This window comes from Rhinolophus hipposideros, assembly GCF_964194185.1.
Source record: "Rhinolophus hipposideros genome assembly, chromosome: 11".
In the NCBI taxonomy this organism is placed as follows: domain Eukaryota; kingdom Metazoa; phylum Chordata; class Mammalia; order Chiroptera; family Rhinolophidae; genus Rhinolophus; species Rhinolophus hipposideros.
The window spans coordinates 7,358,638-7,374,622 of NC_138057.1; the positions used below are offsets into that span (position 1 = coordinate 7,358,638).

The 15,985-nt window shown below is 38.6% G+C and overlaps 1 protein-coding gene across 2 annotated transcripts in view; it reads right to left on the reverse strand.

Moving 5' to 3' along the window:
• The window catches only part of FANCC (FA complementation group C), a 256,980-nt gene that overhangs the window by 55,256 nt on the left and 185,739 nt on the right, over nt 1-15,985 (reverse strand). For both annotated transcript variants that reach the window (XM_081066807.1, XM_081066808.1), the window contains one exon: nt 10,480-10,644. In XM_081066807.1, coding sequence (XP_080922933.1) covers nt 10,480-10,644 — 165 coding nt within the window. The remainder of the gene's footprint in view (nt 1-10,479; nt 10,645-15,985) is intronic.

Sequence of the window (15,985 nt, forward strand, 5' to 3'; positions counted from 1 at the left end):
TAAAAAGGTTGTCATCATCTTAATAGATGCAATGAAAGCATTTGACAAAATTCAACATCCACTCATAATTAAAACTCTCAACAAAGTGGGTCTAGAGGAAATATACTTCAACATAATAAAGATCATATATGACAGCTGAGATAGTACTCAACAATGAAAAAACTGAAAGCTTTTCCTCAAAGATACGGAATAAGACATGGATGCTCACTCTCGCTACTTTTACTTTTTTTCTTAAATTAAGGTTTATTGGGGTGACAATTGTTAGCAAAGTTACATAGATTTCAGGTGTACAATTCTGTATTACATCATCTATAAATCCCCTTGTGTGTTCACCACCCAGAGTCAGTTCTCCTTCCATCACCATATATTTGATCCCCCTTACCCTCATCTCCCATCCCACACCCCCCCTTACCCTCTGGTAACCACTAAATTACTGTCTGTGTCTATAAGTTTTTGTTTCTCATTTGTTTGTCTTCTTCTTTTGTTGTTTTTGGTTTATATACCACATATCAGTGAAATCATAGGGTTCTCTGCTTTTTCTGTCTGACTTATTTCGCTTAGCGTTATATTCTCAAGATCCATCCATGTTGTCACAAATGGTCCTATTTCATCTTTTCTTACCACCGAATAGTATTCCATTGTGTATATATACCACAACTTCTTTATCCATTCATCTATCAAAGGACGTTTTGGTTGTTTCCATGTCTTGGCCACCGTAAACAAAGCTGCAATGAACATTGGAGCACACGTGTCTTTATGGATAAATGTTCTCAGATTTTTTGGGTAGATACCCAGGAGTGGAATTGCTGGGTCATATGATAATTCTATTTTTAATTTTTTTGAGGAACCTCCACACGACCTTCCATAACGGCTGCACAAGTCTGCATTCCCACCAACAGTGTATGAGGGTTCCTTTTTCTCCGCAACGTCTCCAACACTTGTTACTATTTGTCTTGTTGATGATAGCCATTCTGACTGGGGTGAGGTGATATCTCATTGTGGTTTTTATTTGCATTTCTCTGATGTTGACCATTTTTTCATATGTCTATTTGCCATTTGTATGTCCTCTTTGGAGAAATGTCTCTTCAGGTCCTCTGTCCATTTTTCAATTGGGTTGTTTGTTTTTTTGTTGTTGACTTTCATGAGTTCCTTGTATATTTTGGATATTAGCCCCTTATCGGAGGCACTGTTTGCAAAAATCTTCTCCCATTCAGTTGGTTGCTTCTTTATTTTGTCGATGGTTTCTTTTGCTGTGCAGAAGCTTTTAAGTTCAATATAGTCCCATTTGTTTATTTTAGCTTTTACTTCCCTTGCCTTTGGAGTCAAATTCATATAATGTTCTTTGAACCCAAGGTCCATAAGTTTAGTATCTATGTTTTCTTCTATGCAGTTTATTGTGTCAGGTCTTATGCTTTGATCCATTTTGAATTAATTTTGGTACGTGGTGACAGATAGCAGTCCAGTTTCATTCTTTTGCACGTGGCTATCCAATTCTCCCAGCACCATTTATTGAAGAGGCTGTCTTTTCTCCATTGTATGTTTTTTGCTTCTTTGTCAAAAATTATCTGTCCATATTTATGGGGGTTTATTTCTGGGTTCTCAATTCGATTCCATTGGTCTACGTGTCTGTTTCTCTGCCAACACCATGCTGTTTTGATTATTGTAGCCCTGTAGTACAAGCTAAAGTCAGGGAGTGGGATACCTCCAGCATTGTTCTTTTTTCTTAAGATTGCTTTCGGGGCTGTTCGGGGTCTTTTGTGATTCCAAACAAATCTGATGATTTATTGTTCTATTTCTTTAAAAAATGCCACTGGAGTCACAAATGTATTCAAGAAGTGACGTCATAGGAATGGCGGCAGCGGGACACACTTTCTGAGTTCTCCTCCGGATCTTATTACAAACGGGACATATAACCCATCATAGAACTCTTTGCTCATCAGGCAGAACAGCTAAGAGACTCGTGGAAGGATTACTTGAAGGTGCACAAACTGGGTGAGCAGGGGAAGAAGGAAGGGAGCGGAGTGGAAATGCGCGGTCCCATGGTGGAATCACGGCCGATGGCGGCTGCTGCTGAGGTGGCGGAGGAGGCGGCAGCGTTAACCCACAGCTCTAAAGACGCAGGGGTCCCCAAGGCAGAACAGAGAATACAAAAGCCAGGAGGTGGGCTCTTTCCCTGCGTCCCACAACTGATCGCTCCTGCCGGGGAGGCAGCTTGGTGGGCCCTAGGGCGCACAAAGAACACAAACTCCATACGTGGGCCCTTATCCCGCTGCTCCAATCCTACCCCAGCCCTTCCAGAGACTTAAACTGGCCCCTGAACTGAGGAGTTGTGTCAGATTACAGAGGGGCTGTAGTGCTCAGGCTCTGGGGAGACTTAACAAGCAGCTCTGACCCAGGGAAGAGGCTGGGAAGAGTGTGATTTTGGCTGGGCTAGGAGAGAAGAGACTCCTCCATCCCCAGCCACCACCTTTTCTGGCCTGCGGGAAGAGTGTGAAGCAGCTGGGCTGGGAGAGAGAAGACCCCTCCATCCCCAGCTCCCACCCTTTCTGGCCTGCCTCGGGTGGGGCAACTGCAACTGTGGAGGCACTCCCAGGGATCAGCAGTAAGCGGGAGACGCAGCTCCCGGCTTTCAGCAGCTTAGAGATCCCCCCACCCCCACCCCACGGAAGAAGTGCCCTAAGACTCAGGAGTACTGGACACAGGGCTGGTGGTGCTACTCTCAGTGTGCATATGTGCAGGCAAGGGCAGAAACTGCACTGACTTTGTAAAAACTATCATCCAGACCCCTCAGCCCCACGAATTTAAATCTACAGTCCTAAAGTCACCCTGGGCACCAGATGACTGGTTCTGCCTGCACAATAGGCAGGGGACTCTGGTACAGCAGAGGACACCTGGAGATTACTTGGTGGGCTTAAGCCAAGACTGGCGCTGCTTTTTGTTTTGTTTTGTTTTGTTTTGTTTTGTTTTGTCTTTATGTCTTTATATCTTTGATATCTTTGCCTGTGTTGAGTAGGGGTTAGCGGGTGTTTTTACATGTAAATGTATTTGATTTTTTTTCTTTGTTGTTGTTGTTGTGCTTGGTGATTTGCTTTGTTCTGAAATTGCTCTACCAGGGCTCAGCTTAAGAGGCACAAGATTCAACATATCCAGAGGCCAACTCCAGACCAAACCAGAGCACTACTGTGTTTGACCTAAAAGTCACACACCCAGAGGGAATTCTCTACAGGCACAAGAGCCCATAGAGGCCAAACCACATAAGTGGTGAACCCTCACGCAGCAGAACACCCTGCGGTGACCAGAACCACGTCTCACAACTAGTCAGCCTGGGAGTTAACCCCACCTACTCACAAGAGAAAAGCAATTAAAGTTCTTCTTGAACAGGACAATATACACAACACTAGAGTCACCTTTGGAGCACACGCAGGAGAAGAACGAAGTAGTGCAAGTCAAATATAAAGGACACATACTACATAAGATAACCCAGCAAGAACTAAGAACTCTAGGGGATCTACCTAATACATCAAAGCAAACACAGAGAGTCAGCCAGAATGGGGAAACAAAGAAACATGTCCCAAATAAAAGAATAGAAGAAACCTCCACAACTGGAACCCAATGAAACAGAAGTAACCAACCTATCAGAGACAGAGTTCAGAACACTGGTGATAAGAATGTTTAAGGAGCTTAGAGAAGACATAAAGAAGGATATAGAAATCATAACGAACAACCAGTTAGAACTAAAGAACACAATTACCGAAATTAAGAACTCACTTGAAGGAATTACCAGCAGGTTAGATGAAGCAGAGGATCGAATCAGTGACTTAGAAGACAAGTTAGCAGAGATCACCCAAACAGAACAACAGAAAGAAAAAAGAATAAAAAACAATGAAGATGATTTAAGAGACCTCCGGGATAACATCAAGCGCAACAACATGCTCATCATAGGAATGCCAGAAGGTGAAGAGAGGAAGCAAGGGATTGAGAACATATTTGAAGTAGTAATGTCCGAAAACTTCCCTAACCTGATGAAGGAAACCAACATACAAGCCCAGGAAGTGCAGAGAGTTCCAACCAGGATAAACCCAAACAGGCCCACACCAAGACACATTATAGTTAAAATGGCAAAGCTTAAAGACAAAGAGAGAATCCTAAAAGCAGCAAGAGAAAGACAGAGGGTTACATACAAGGGAACTCCCGTAAGACTATCAAATGACTTTTCCACAGAAACATTGAAGGCCAAGATGGAGTGGCAGGAGATACTCAAAGTGATGGAAAACAAAGGCTTACAACCTAGATGCTTTATCCAGCAAGGCTATCATTTAAAGTTGATGGAGAGATAAAGAGGTTCCCAGAAAAAAATAAGCTAAAGGAATTTATTACCACCAAGCCAGCATTGCAAGAAATACTGAAAGGACTTCTGTACATAGAAGAAAAATGAAAACAATCTAACTACAAATTTAAAAATGGCAATAACTATGTACCTATCAATAATCACTTTAAATGTAAACGGATTAAATGCTCCAATCAAGAGACATAGGGTGGCTGAGTAGATAAGAAAGCAAGATCCTTGTATATTCTGTATACAAGAGACTCACCTCAGAACAAAAGACACACACAGGCTGAAAATGAAGTGTTGGAATAACATATTTCATGCAAATGGAAATGAGAAAAAAAAGCTGGTGTTGCAATACTTATATCTGACAAAATAGACTTTAAAATGAAGAACATATTAAAAGATAAAGATGGGCACTATATAATAATAAAGGGATCGATCTGACAAGAGGACATAACCCTAGTAAACATCTATGCACCCAACATAGGAGCACCTAAATATACAAAACAGGTACTGACTGACATAAAGACAGAGATCAACAGTAACACTATCATAGTAGGGGACTTCAACACACCTCTGACAACAAGGGACAGGTCTTCCAGACAGAAAATCAATATGGAAACAACAGCCTTAAATGATACATTGGACCACTTGGATTTAATTGATATTTTCAGAGCATTTCACTCCAATGCTGCAAAATACACGTTTTTCTCAAGCGCACATGGAACATTTTCCAAGACAGACCGTATGCTAGGCCACAAAACAAGTCTTGATAAATTTACAAAAATTGAAATCATACCAATTGTCTTCTCTGATCACAGTGCTATGAAATTAGAAATGAACTACAGGAAAAAATCTGGAAGACACACCAATTCATGGTGGCTGAATAACTTATTACTAATTAATGAATGGGTCAAGTAGGAGATCAAGGAAGAAATCAAAAGATATCTAGAGACGAACGAAAATGAAAACACAACGACCCAAAATCTATGGGATGCCGTGAAAGCAGTCCTAAGAGGGAAAATCATAGCATTGCAGGCCTACCTAAAGAAACAAGAAACATCACTAATCAACAGTTTATCTTCACACTTAAGGGATCTGGAAAAAGAACAGCAAAGTAAGCCCAAAGGGAGCACAAGGAAGGAGATAATAAAGATCAGAGCAGAAATAAATGAAATAGAAACCAGAAAAATAATACAAAAGGTCAATGAATCCAAGAGTTGGTTCTTAGAGAAGATAAACAAAATTGACAAACCTTTAGACAGACTCATTAAAAAAAACAGAGAGAGGACCCAAATTATTAAAATCAGAAATGAAAGAGAAGTGACAACAGACACCGCAGAAATACAAAAAATTTTAAGAAATTACTATGAGCAACTATATGCCAACAAATTTGACAATCTGGAAGAAATGGACAATTTTCTAGATGCGTACAACCTTCCAAGGCTAACTCAAGAAGAAACAGAAAACCTGAATAGACTGATTACCATCAGGAAAATTGAATCAGTAATCAACAATCTCCCAACAAACAAAAGCCCTGGACCAGATGGCTTTACAGGTGAATTTTACAAAACGTTCAAAAAAACAATTATCACCTATTCTCCTCAAGCTCTTCCAAAAAATCCAGAAGGAGGGAAGACTCCCAAACACTTTTTACGAAGCCACTATCACCCTGATCCCAAAATCAGACAAAGACACCACAAAAAAAGAAAACTACAGGCCGATATCTCTAATGAACATAGATGCAAAAATTCTCAACAAAATATTAGCAAACAGAATTCAGCAATACATTAATAAGATCATACACCATGATCAAGTGGGATTCATCCCTGGTATGCAAGGGTGGTTCAACATCTGCAAATCAATTAATGTCATACACCACATTAACAAAATGAAAAATAAAAAGCACATGATCATATCAATAGATGCAGAAGAAGCATTTGATAAAATACAGCAACCTTTTATGATAAAAACCCTTAAGAAAGTGGGAATAGAGGGATCATATCTTAACATAATAAAGGCCATATATGACAAACCCACAGCTAACATCATACACAATGGGGAAAAGCTAAAACCATTCCCCCTAAAATCAGGAACAAGGCAAGGTTGCCCACTATCTCCACTTTTATTCAATATAGTGCTGGAAGTTCTAGCCACAGCAATCAGACAAGAGAAAGAAATAAAAGGCTTCCAAATTGGTAAGGAGGAAGTAAAATTATCATTAAGCAGATGATATGATACTATATATAGAGAACCCCAAAGACTCCACCAAGAAATTATTAGAGTTGATAGATGAATTTAGTAAAGAAGCAGGATACAAAATTAATATTCAGAAACCAGTTGTATTTGTATATACCAATAATAAAACATCAGAAGGAGAAATTAATAAAACCATCCCATTTACAATTGCTCCAAAGACTATAAAATACCTGGGAATAAATTTAACCAAAAAAGTAAAAGATCTGTACTCAGAAAATTATAAGACACTGAAGAAAGAAATGAAAGAAGATACAAATAAACAGAAACACATCCCATGTTCATAGATAGGAAGAATTAGTACAGTTAAAATGTCCATACTGCCTAAGGCAATATACATATTCAACGCAATTCCTATCAAACTACCAACGACGTTTTTCACAGAAATAGAACATATAATCCTAAAATTTATATGGGATCATAAAAGACCCCAGATAGCCTCAGCAATCTTGAGAAATAAGAACAAAGTGGGAGGTATAACAATACCTGACTTCAAATTATACTACAAGGCGACAGTAATCAAAACAGCATGATACTGGCATAAAAACAGACAGATCAATGGAACAGAATAGAGAGTCCAGAAATAAATCCAGGCCTATATGGCCAGTTAATCTATGACAATGGAAGCAAGAATGCACGATGGGGTAAAGACAGTCTATTCAATAAATGGTTCTGGGAAACCTGGGCAGACACATGCAAGAAAATGAAGCTGGACCACCTCCTTACACCATATACAAAAATAAATTCAAAATGGCTTAAAGACTTAAATGTAAGATCTGAAACCATAAAATATCTAGAAGAAAATATAGGAAGAAACTTCATGGACATTACCCGGAGTAAGATTTTCACTGATATATCCCCTCGCGCGAGGGAAGTAAGAGAAAAAATAAACATGTGGGATTACATCAAACTAAAAAGTTTTTTCACGGCAAAGGAAACCATCAATAAAACAAAAAGGGATCCTACTGAATGGGAAAAGGTATTTGCCAATGATATATCTGATAAGGGATTAATATCACAAATCTATAAAAAACTTACTCAACTCAACTCCAAAAAAACAAACAACCCAATTAAAAAATGGGCAGAGGACTTGAGGAGACATTTTTCTAAAAAGGACATACAGAAGGCAAGAAGACATATGAAGAAATGCTCAACCTCACTAACCATCAGAGAAATGCAAATAAAAACCACAATGAGATACCACCTCACTCCAGTCAAAATGGCTATCATCAATAAATCAACAAACAACAAATGCTGGCGCGGATGTGGAGAAAAGGGAACACTAGTGCACTGTTGGTGGGATTGCAGATTAGTGCAGCCACTATGGAAAACAATATGGAGGTATCTCAGGAATCTGAAAATGGAACTACCTTATGATCCAGTAATTTCACTCCTAGGCATCTACCCGGAGAAATCCAAAACTCCAATTCAAAAATCTGTATGCACTCCTATGTTTATTGCAGCACTCTACACAATAGCCAAGATATGGAAACAACCGAAATGCCTATCAGTAGATGACTGGATTAAGAAGCTGTGGTACATTTATACAATGGAGTATTACGCAGCCATAAAGAAGAAAGAAATCTTATCATTTGCAACAACATGGATGGATCTAGAGAACATTATGTTAAGTGAAATAAGTCAGAAAGAGAAAGACAAGTACCATATGATCTCACTTATATGAGGAATCTAAAGAAAAGAATATGTGAATGAATTAATCAGAAACAGTTTTGGGGACATAAAGGAAAAACCGAGAGTTGTTAGATGGGCGGGGGGGGGGGGTCGGGGATAAGGGGAAAGGTGAAGGGATTAGGAAGCAGCTGGTAACCACAAGATGGCCTCAGGGTTTTTGAAAATTAATTTGGGGGACGTATTCAATAATGTTGTAAAGATTTTGTTGGGTATCCGATGGACATGTGTCCTATTTGGAAGACCACCTCAGGGATACTGTGGATGCCTGATCATGGCATTGTACACCAGAAGCTAAACATTAATGAATGCCAACTATAATTTTATATATATAATGTGATGGCTCAGTGTGAGGTCGGAGGGATAGTGGATGGGGGGAGGGGGGTTCACAGTGTGAGGAATATAAATGATGAACGTCTAAGTATTACCTTGTCTTGTACACCTGAAACTAATAAATTTAAAAAAAAAATTAAAAAAAAAAAAGAAGCAAATGAGGCAAGTTATTTTTCCCTTGGCTGTATGGATATTATGAATTTACCTTATTGTATCATATTCAGTAGAACGTTTTCATGGACTATTATAGTACAAGTTAATTGCAGCATCAATTTGAGACCAATCATTAAGTCTAGACAAGTTATTAAATAATTCAAATATAGGTGTGATTAATTAATATTTCAACAGAACTAGACTCCTGCCACAAAACGGAATCTCTAGATATGGCTGAACTACATTTGGTACCAACACCAACTAAGGGCAGGAGTTCTTTTAGGGAACTTGGCAATACACACACGAGGCATGTTGAATAACTGTTCTGAATCTCCTGGTGTTTCCTAGCACCACTGTGCTGAGGTTCGCATTCACAGTGCAGAGCGAGAGCGGGAAGACCGCTGTGCTTCGCACAAAGCAAAGCAGGAGTCACACTGCGTTGTTGACCACCACAGACTCCCAGTAAGAACGCTGCCAATTTCACATAAAAATGTGTTTGACGAACAATATAAAATATTTGTTTTCTCACATTTTTACCCTTGAGAGTACTTTGTATTTAAAAAAAACATTATGTGTAATAAAAAGTAAAGTATACATAAAGCACTTCTGCTACATAACAAAAAATGCTGGATGCCTTAAGAGGAAAAGCACTCGTGCAACTGACCTGTGAGATCAACTCGCCACTTTTTTTTCTTCATGGAAACTTACTTGAAAGAATGACTGGCACACAAAGAATGGTTATTCACACTTGAGTATGCGGCACATAGTTTCTCAAAAATTAGTGAAGTGACCCTAGTACCTCAAGTACAACGGACAGTATTTGAAGCCATTGATAAATATGAGTTTTTAAGCAGAAATTAGAACCTTGGAAAATTTATTTTCGCCAACATCAGCTTGATAGTTTCCCAACACTTAAAGACATTCCTGATGAGATTGGTGGTGACAGGAATGAAGGTACATTTTGATAGTGCAAAATGAAATACTGTCAGTGTTCGGGAAGATCTGCAAAACAATGAACCAGTATTTTCCAAATGAACCATGCACAAGGCTACAAAAAACCCATTAAAAGTGGAAGACACACCAGTGGGTTTTCATGTATCAGTATGAAAAGCTCACTGATATAATTTCAGATTCCACATCAGAAGTAAACTTTAAAAAAACCACCATTTTCAAATTTTGGTGAGGTATGCAAAGAGAATATCCACAATTGTCTGAGCTGGCTATTAAAATATTTCTGTCTTTTCTAACTCCATATCTGTGTGAGGCTGGATTTTCTTCATATACTTCAGCCAAGACAACATATCACACCAGACTGAATATAAAAACATATGAGGACCCAGCTGTCTTCTTTTAAGTCTGACAATAAAGAGATTTACAAAAGTGTAAAACAATGCCACTCTTGTTAGATAACTTTTTGCTTGGAAAAGGTTGTTGTTTTTCATAAAAATATGCTATCTGTGTTAACATGCAATCAATTTATTGTTATTTTTAAATAAAAAATATTTTTAAAACTTATGTTTTAATTGCAAATATGATAAATATTGACAAATATAACCCACGTGTTAATTAGAAAGCTCACTGGGATCCTCAATAATTTTTAAGAGCGTAAAGTGGGTACTGAGATGAAAACATTCGAAAACTGCTTTTCCAACAAACTGAAGTATTCTAAGAGATGAAAAAACAAAAGTTGGGTGACAGGGTGAATGCACATCACTTACAGCAACAAGGCATCATTCACAGCATCAAAGAACTCCGGCCAGAGCATTTCCTGAGGTTCATGTCCATGGTAGGTGAGCAGAGCTTCCACCAGCGGTTTGAAATCTGGCAGAGTAATAAGTGGGGCACAAACTCGTGATAGGGACCTTATGCGTTCAGGAGCCATTCTATGGAACAAGTAAGAAATAATTAGCCAAATCTTAGAGCCACGTGTAATTAAAGACATAAAATGTTCATGCTAAAAAGGTTGATGACAAGTTACTTGTTCTGTCCCTCACATAAGGAGGCTACCCTACTACCATCTATGAATGCTCTTCTACTCAGTTCTCTAGAAAGAAACGCTTTAGCTGCAGTTCCCATTTTAAAACCTCTCATTGTCAGGACTCTGGCATAAGTAACTATGGGCACCACCAACTTGTGTGTTATGGACCAGTGAGTCGGCTCTGACCCCTGGTGACCCCATGAATGAGTGATGTCCATGATGTCCTGTCTTCAAAAGTCCTGCTCAGCTCCTTTTATGGAGCCAATCTATCTCATATTTGGTCTTCCTCTCTTCCTGCTGTCTCCTGTTCTTCCCAGCATTATCTTTCCCAAAGAACCCTGCCTTCTCAGGATGTGCCTGAAGAAGGACAACTTCAGTTTTGTCCTTTTTGCCTCTAGCGATGTTTCAGGCTTAATTTGCTCTATGACCCACATATTTGTCTTCAACTTACCATGCCCAAAACAGAACTCCTGATTCTTTCCCCAAACACTCTCCTCCCCGCGCTCCCTATGTCACTTGCTCAAGTCCAAAGCCTTGAAGCCCATTCTTGATTGCTCCCTTTCTCTTCTGCCCTTTATCTGATCCAGCAGTAAATACTGTCATTTTACCTGACCACCTCTCAGCACTTTCATTACTATCCCCTCACTCACCACCACCTCCAGCCTGGGTTAAGTAGGAGCCTCCTAACTTTCTCCCTGCTTCTGTCCTCCCCGCCCCCCATTGTTTATCATCAAAACAGTTCCAGCAACTCTTTAAAAATTCACATCACTTCATTTGTATGCTCAAAGCCTTGCAATAGCTTCCCACCTCACCCAGAGAAGTAGTAAAGTCTTATACTAGCCACCAAGGCCTTCCATGGTGGGGCGCCCTTCCGTTTCTCTCCTTCATTTCCTCTACTCTTATCCTTGCCTGTTCTGTTCCAGCTTTACAGGCTTCCAGCTACACCAATGAGGTCCTGTTGTTCACTCTGCACATAACACGTGGCTAGCTCCTTCTTTCCAAATACGTCTCCTCTCCCTTTATGTGAGGGCCTCCCTGACCATCCCATATAAATGCACTGACCAATATGGTAACATTCTGCCTATATGGCAATTTAAATGTATTTAAATAAAATATTAGTAAAATGTAAAATTCCATTCCTCAGTTACACTAGTCATACATCAAGTGTTCAACAGTTAACATGAGACTAGTAGCTCACAGTATTGGACAGTGCAGATTCACAAGATTTGTCCTTTACTGCAGAAAGCTCCACTGGACAGAATGTAATGTATCAAGTTAAATCCCCATCCCACTGTGAATGCCCTCTCTCTCTCACTGCTGTTCCTAGCACGCTCGACAATTCCTTACACATACTACGTGCTCAAGGAATAGATGTTAAACAAAAAAATGAGCAACTAGAGATAAAATGAAAGTTTGAAATGTATGCTACATCTTTTTCTAGGTATTTTCATATGTAATCATAAATGTAGACATTTAGTCTTCTGTTTTATGAAACACAAATGGAATCACAATATAGAACATAGATGTCCCTCATTTTTTTACTTGCTGCCAGTTGTTAAAAAATACATGAGTGCTGTAATGTAACCACGCCTCTATTTGTAGGCATTGAGGTTGTTTTCAGCTGTTTACTATTATACACACTGCTGCAGCAGTATTGTTGTACACGCCTTATCTATGCCCAGTGTGATTATCTGCATATTAAATTGCATCCCAAAAGACTACAGTTTACTTTTCCACTCTTGCCAGTGATATTAACAGTATTTTATTTTGAATCTGGACAAAAATTATCCCATTGCTTTCATTTACATTTTCCTGACAACTTTCAAGATTGAGTATTTGTTACCCACTTGTATTTCCTCTTCAGTGAATGTTTTTAAATTAGTATATATCAGTCCTATTCATCCAATAAATGTTTTGTGAACCATTACTATAATCAAGGCTGTTTGTGGTATTTGAAACACAAAAGCAGAGACAAAGCCCAGTAATGGAGAGAATAAAATGCCAGGTGATACCAAGTGCCATGATGAAAAGTAAAGCGCCCTGAGAGATTAAGGAGAGCAGGGGTTTACTGGCGGGAACATCTGAACAGAGACCTAAAGGGCATACCTGGGAGGAAAATGCTGCCGCAGATACAAAGCCAATGCCAAGGTCCTGAGTATCTGCACCGAGCAAGGAGGCCCAGGTGGAGATCACGTGTAGGAGGGGAGGAAGAAGCAGGAAGCAGGCTTTCGTAGACTACTGTAAGAGCCTGGGGCATTTTTTTTTTTTTAACTTGCTTTTAACTTATTTTTTTATTTTTATCAAACTTACAGATGCAACTGCCTTAAATAATCAAATAGCTTTTCAAAGCTTATGAAAAACAGTAGTTTTTGCAAGAGCACTCCCACCCCCATTTTCTGATCTCAGAGGAAACCACTTTCAAACCTAACTCACTCTTTAGATATCCAGTATATTGTTTTTCCTGAGTTTAATTTGGTTTAATTTGGTTTAATTTCCTGACTGTTATTTGGCTTGTTTGCTCCTTTTTCTTTGTACTGATTACTTTAACTCCAAACTCCCACCCAAGTGTATAACCTCCTTGAAATATATTCTGACATATCTGTCATTTTTTCATTTTCATCTTCCTAAAGAAATTTTTCTTAGAACTTTTTAATCTGTTCCAATCTGGACAGGTTGTTTGTTACTCTCTCTCTCTATCATCTTGGGATCTCCATCCTGGGAGTTTCCTTCACTTCTCTCCTGATCCCACATCTTCTTTCTTGGTTCATTCTTATGTAGGAAAAAGTACATAAGAGGTAAAGTATTTGAGACTTAGCATGTCTGAAAACATATTTTATTTTACTCTCACACTTGATACTTTGCTTGAGTATAGAATTCTGGTGATTTTCCTACAGAATTGTGAAAGTGTGGTTTTATTGTCTTTCAGCTTCCAGTTCTTGAGAAGTCCCATGCTATTATGCATTTGGATCTTGTTTTTACTCCATGGCAGCTTTTGAATATCCTCTTTGAAATCTCACAATGATGTGTCTTGGTATGGATTTATTTTTATTCATTGTCCACTAAGAATTTATTTTATTCTTAGTGGACTTTAAGTTAGGAAAGTTATCTTGAATTATTTCTTTGATGATTTCCTACCCATTCTTTTCTCTGTTCTCTCTGGGAACTCCATTTTTTGGATATTGAACTTCCTGGGTAGTTCTGTCTTTCTTTTTAATTTTTCATCTCTTGGTCTACCTTTTGCTCTAGATTTTGAAAGAATTGTTCACCTTTATCTTCCAATCCTTTTATTATGGTTTTTATTATCACTCTCTCGTTATTAATTTCCAGAAACTTTTTTTCATCCTATGGATGTTCCCTATTTTAAAACATAGCACCCTGTTCTTATTTAATGGATATAATATTAATGGATATATTACCTTTTATTTTCACAGGGACATTTATATTAATTTGAGACTTCTTCTTTTGATTAATCTTTTTATTTTTATTGGTTTCTACTTTTTTATGTTACATGCTTAATATGATTTCCTTAAATATCTGGTGACCGCTATCTGCCAGCTCCTATTTAAGAGTCAGGAACGAAAAGGTAGTAGGGAGCTCTATGTGCATGGGTAGGGCAAGATGGCTGTGATCTTCACTACAGGGGAGCAGTTTTTCGACATTTTTTTGGTTTCAGAATACTCCTAAACTCGTAAAAATTACTGAAAACACCAAAGAGCTTTGTTTCTCAGGTTATAGCTATCAATATTTATCATGTCTGAAATGAAAAGAGACGTAAAATATTTATTAACTCATTAAAAGAAACAATAAACCCATGAGACATTAAAATGAGTAACATTTTTTGTTAAACAATATTTTTCTTAACAAAAAAATCTATTTAGTGAAAAGAGTGACACTGTTTTACCTGTTTGCAAATCTCTCTACTGCCTGAAAGAAGACAGCAGGATGCTAGTATTTACTTCTGTTGTTTTGTTTGAAGTATATGAAGAGAGTCTAGCCCTACACTGATATGTACTTTAAAAAGGCAGGAGTATTTTAATAGCCTGCTCATTTATTGTGCATATTTTCCTTTGATTCTACACCAAAACTCATCACCATTGCCCCACCTGGTTCCTGTAAGCCGGTCTAGGAGAGCAGGTAGACCTGCCTGCCATGCTTCTAGGGACTTGGTGATGGGTAGTGTTTACCATGATAACAGCTGAAACATAGTAACAATTTACTGGCCAAGCTTTCCCCTTGAAAGCTGCGAGCCTTCAAATAGCTGCAAAGTTCCAAAATAGTTACATCAGACAGATTCTGTCAGTAAAATTTTTGTCAAGGTGAAGAGATGGATTTCTGGCACTTCCTACTCCACCATCTTCCCTGGTGTTCTGATTTGATCTTTTGTATAAAAAAGGAAAAAAAAAAAACTTTTCTTACTTTCCCATTTCTTTGTCCCTTTGTACTATATCTTAGCAGAACTACTTGCCTCAATCTTAAAGTCATTATTTGCTATTCAGCTGTATGTCCTATTCAGCCTGTTTACTGAATTTTCTTCTTTTCCCATAAGCCCCCTCTTAAAAAAAAAAAAAACTTATTCCCATTTCGAGGATTTGACAGTTCTTCTTATTACTTACTCTTAGGACAATTAATTATTCCTTCTTTTAAAAATCCACTTGCTTATCCTAAGAAATGCATTTAATTGTCTCTTCTGTTTGTTGCATTTGGTTCATTTTTCCTTATGGTGCTGGTTTTCCAGGAGTGATTTTTGTCTGTTTGCTCTTTCTGGAATTTGGGATTCCACATTAGCCTCTCTATGAATGCTGTTTAATGCAGCCTGTCTCAAGTGCTTGTGGGAGGGTCAGGAGATAATGCTCGTTTAGGCTGCCAATAAGAGTTCCCTGGAAAAATGTAAATTCTGAGCATTCTGATCATAACAGCAACCCCAAAACTACTGGGAATTGATAGCCATTTGTTGTTTGCTTCTCCTCCACAGTGTCCTCCCACCTTCTTGTTGAAAGCAGGACATCTCTGTTGTCTCATCTGGGGACAGTAGATACAGAAAAGGATGCATGAGGGCCAAGCCGGCGGCTGCAATTACTGCAACAGTCCAACAAGTTCTCTTGTTGGCTGCCAGGTATCCTCTTATTCTTTGAATCCACCGGCAAAGTCACTTTTACCTGTTGCAGTCGTCTTTTCTTGCAAGTTTTTTGGGCTGTGATATTTTCCTTCAAAAATATCCCACTACTACCATTTTAAGCCTTTCTCAT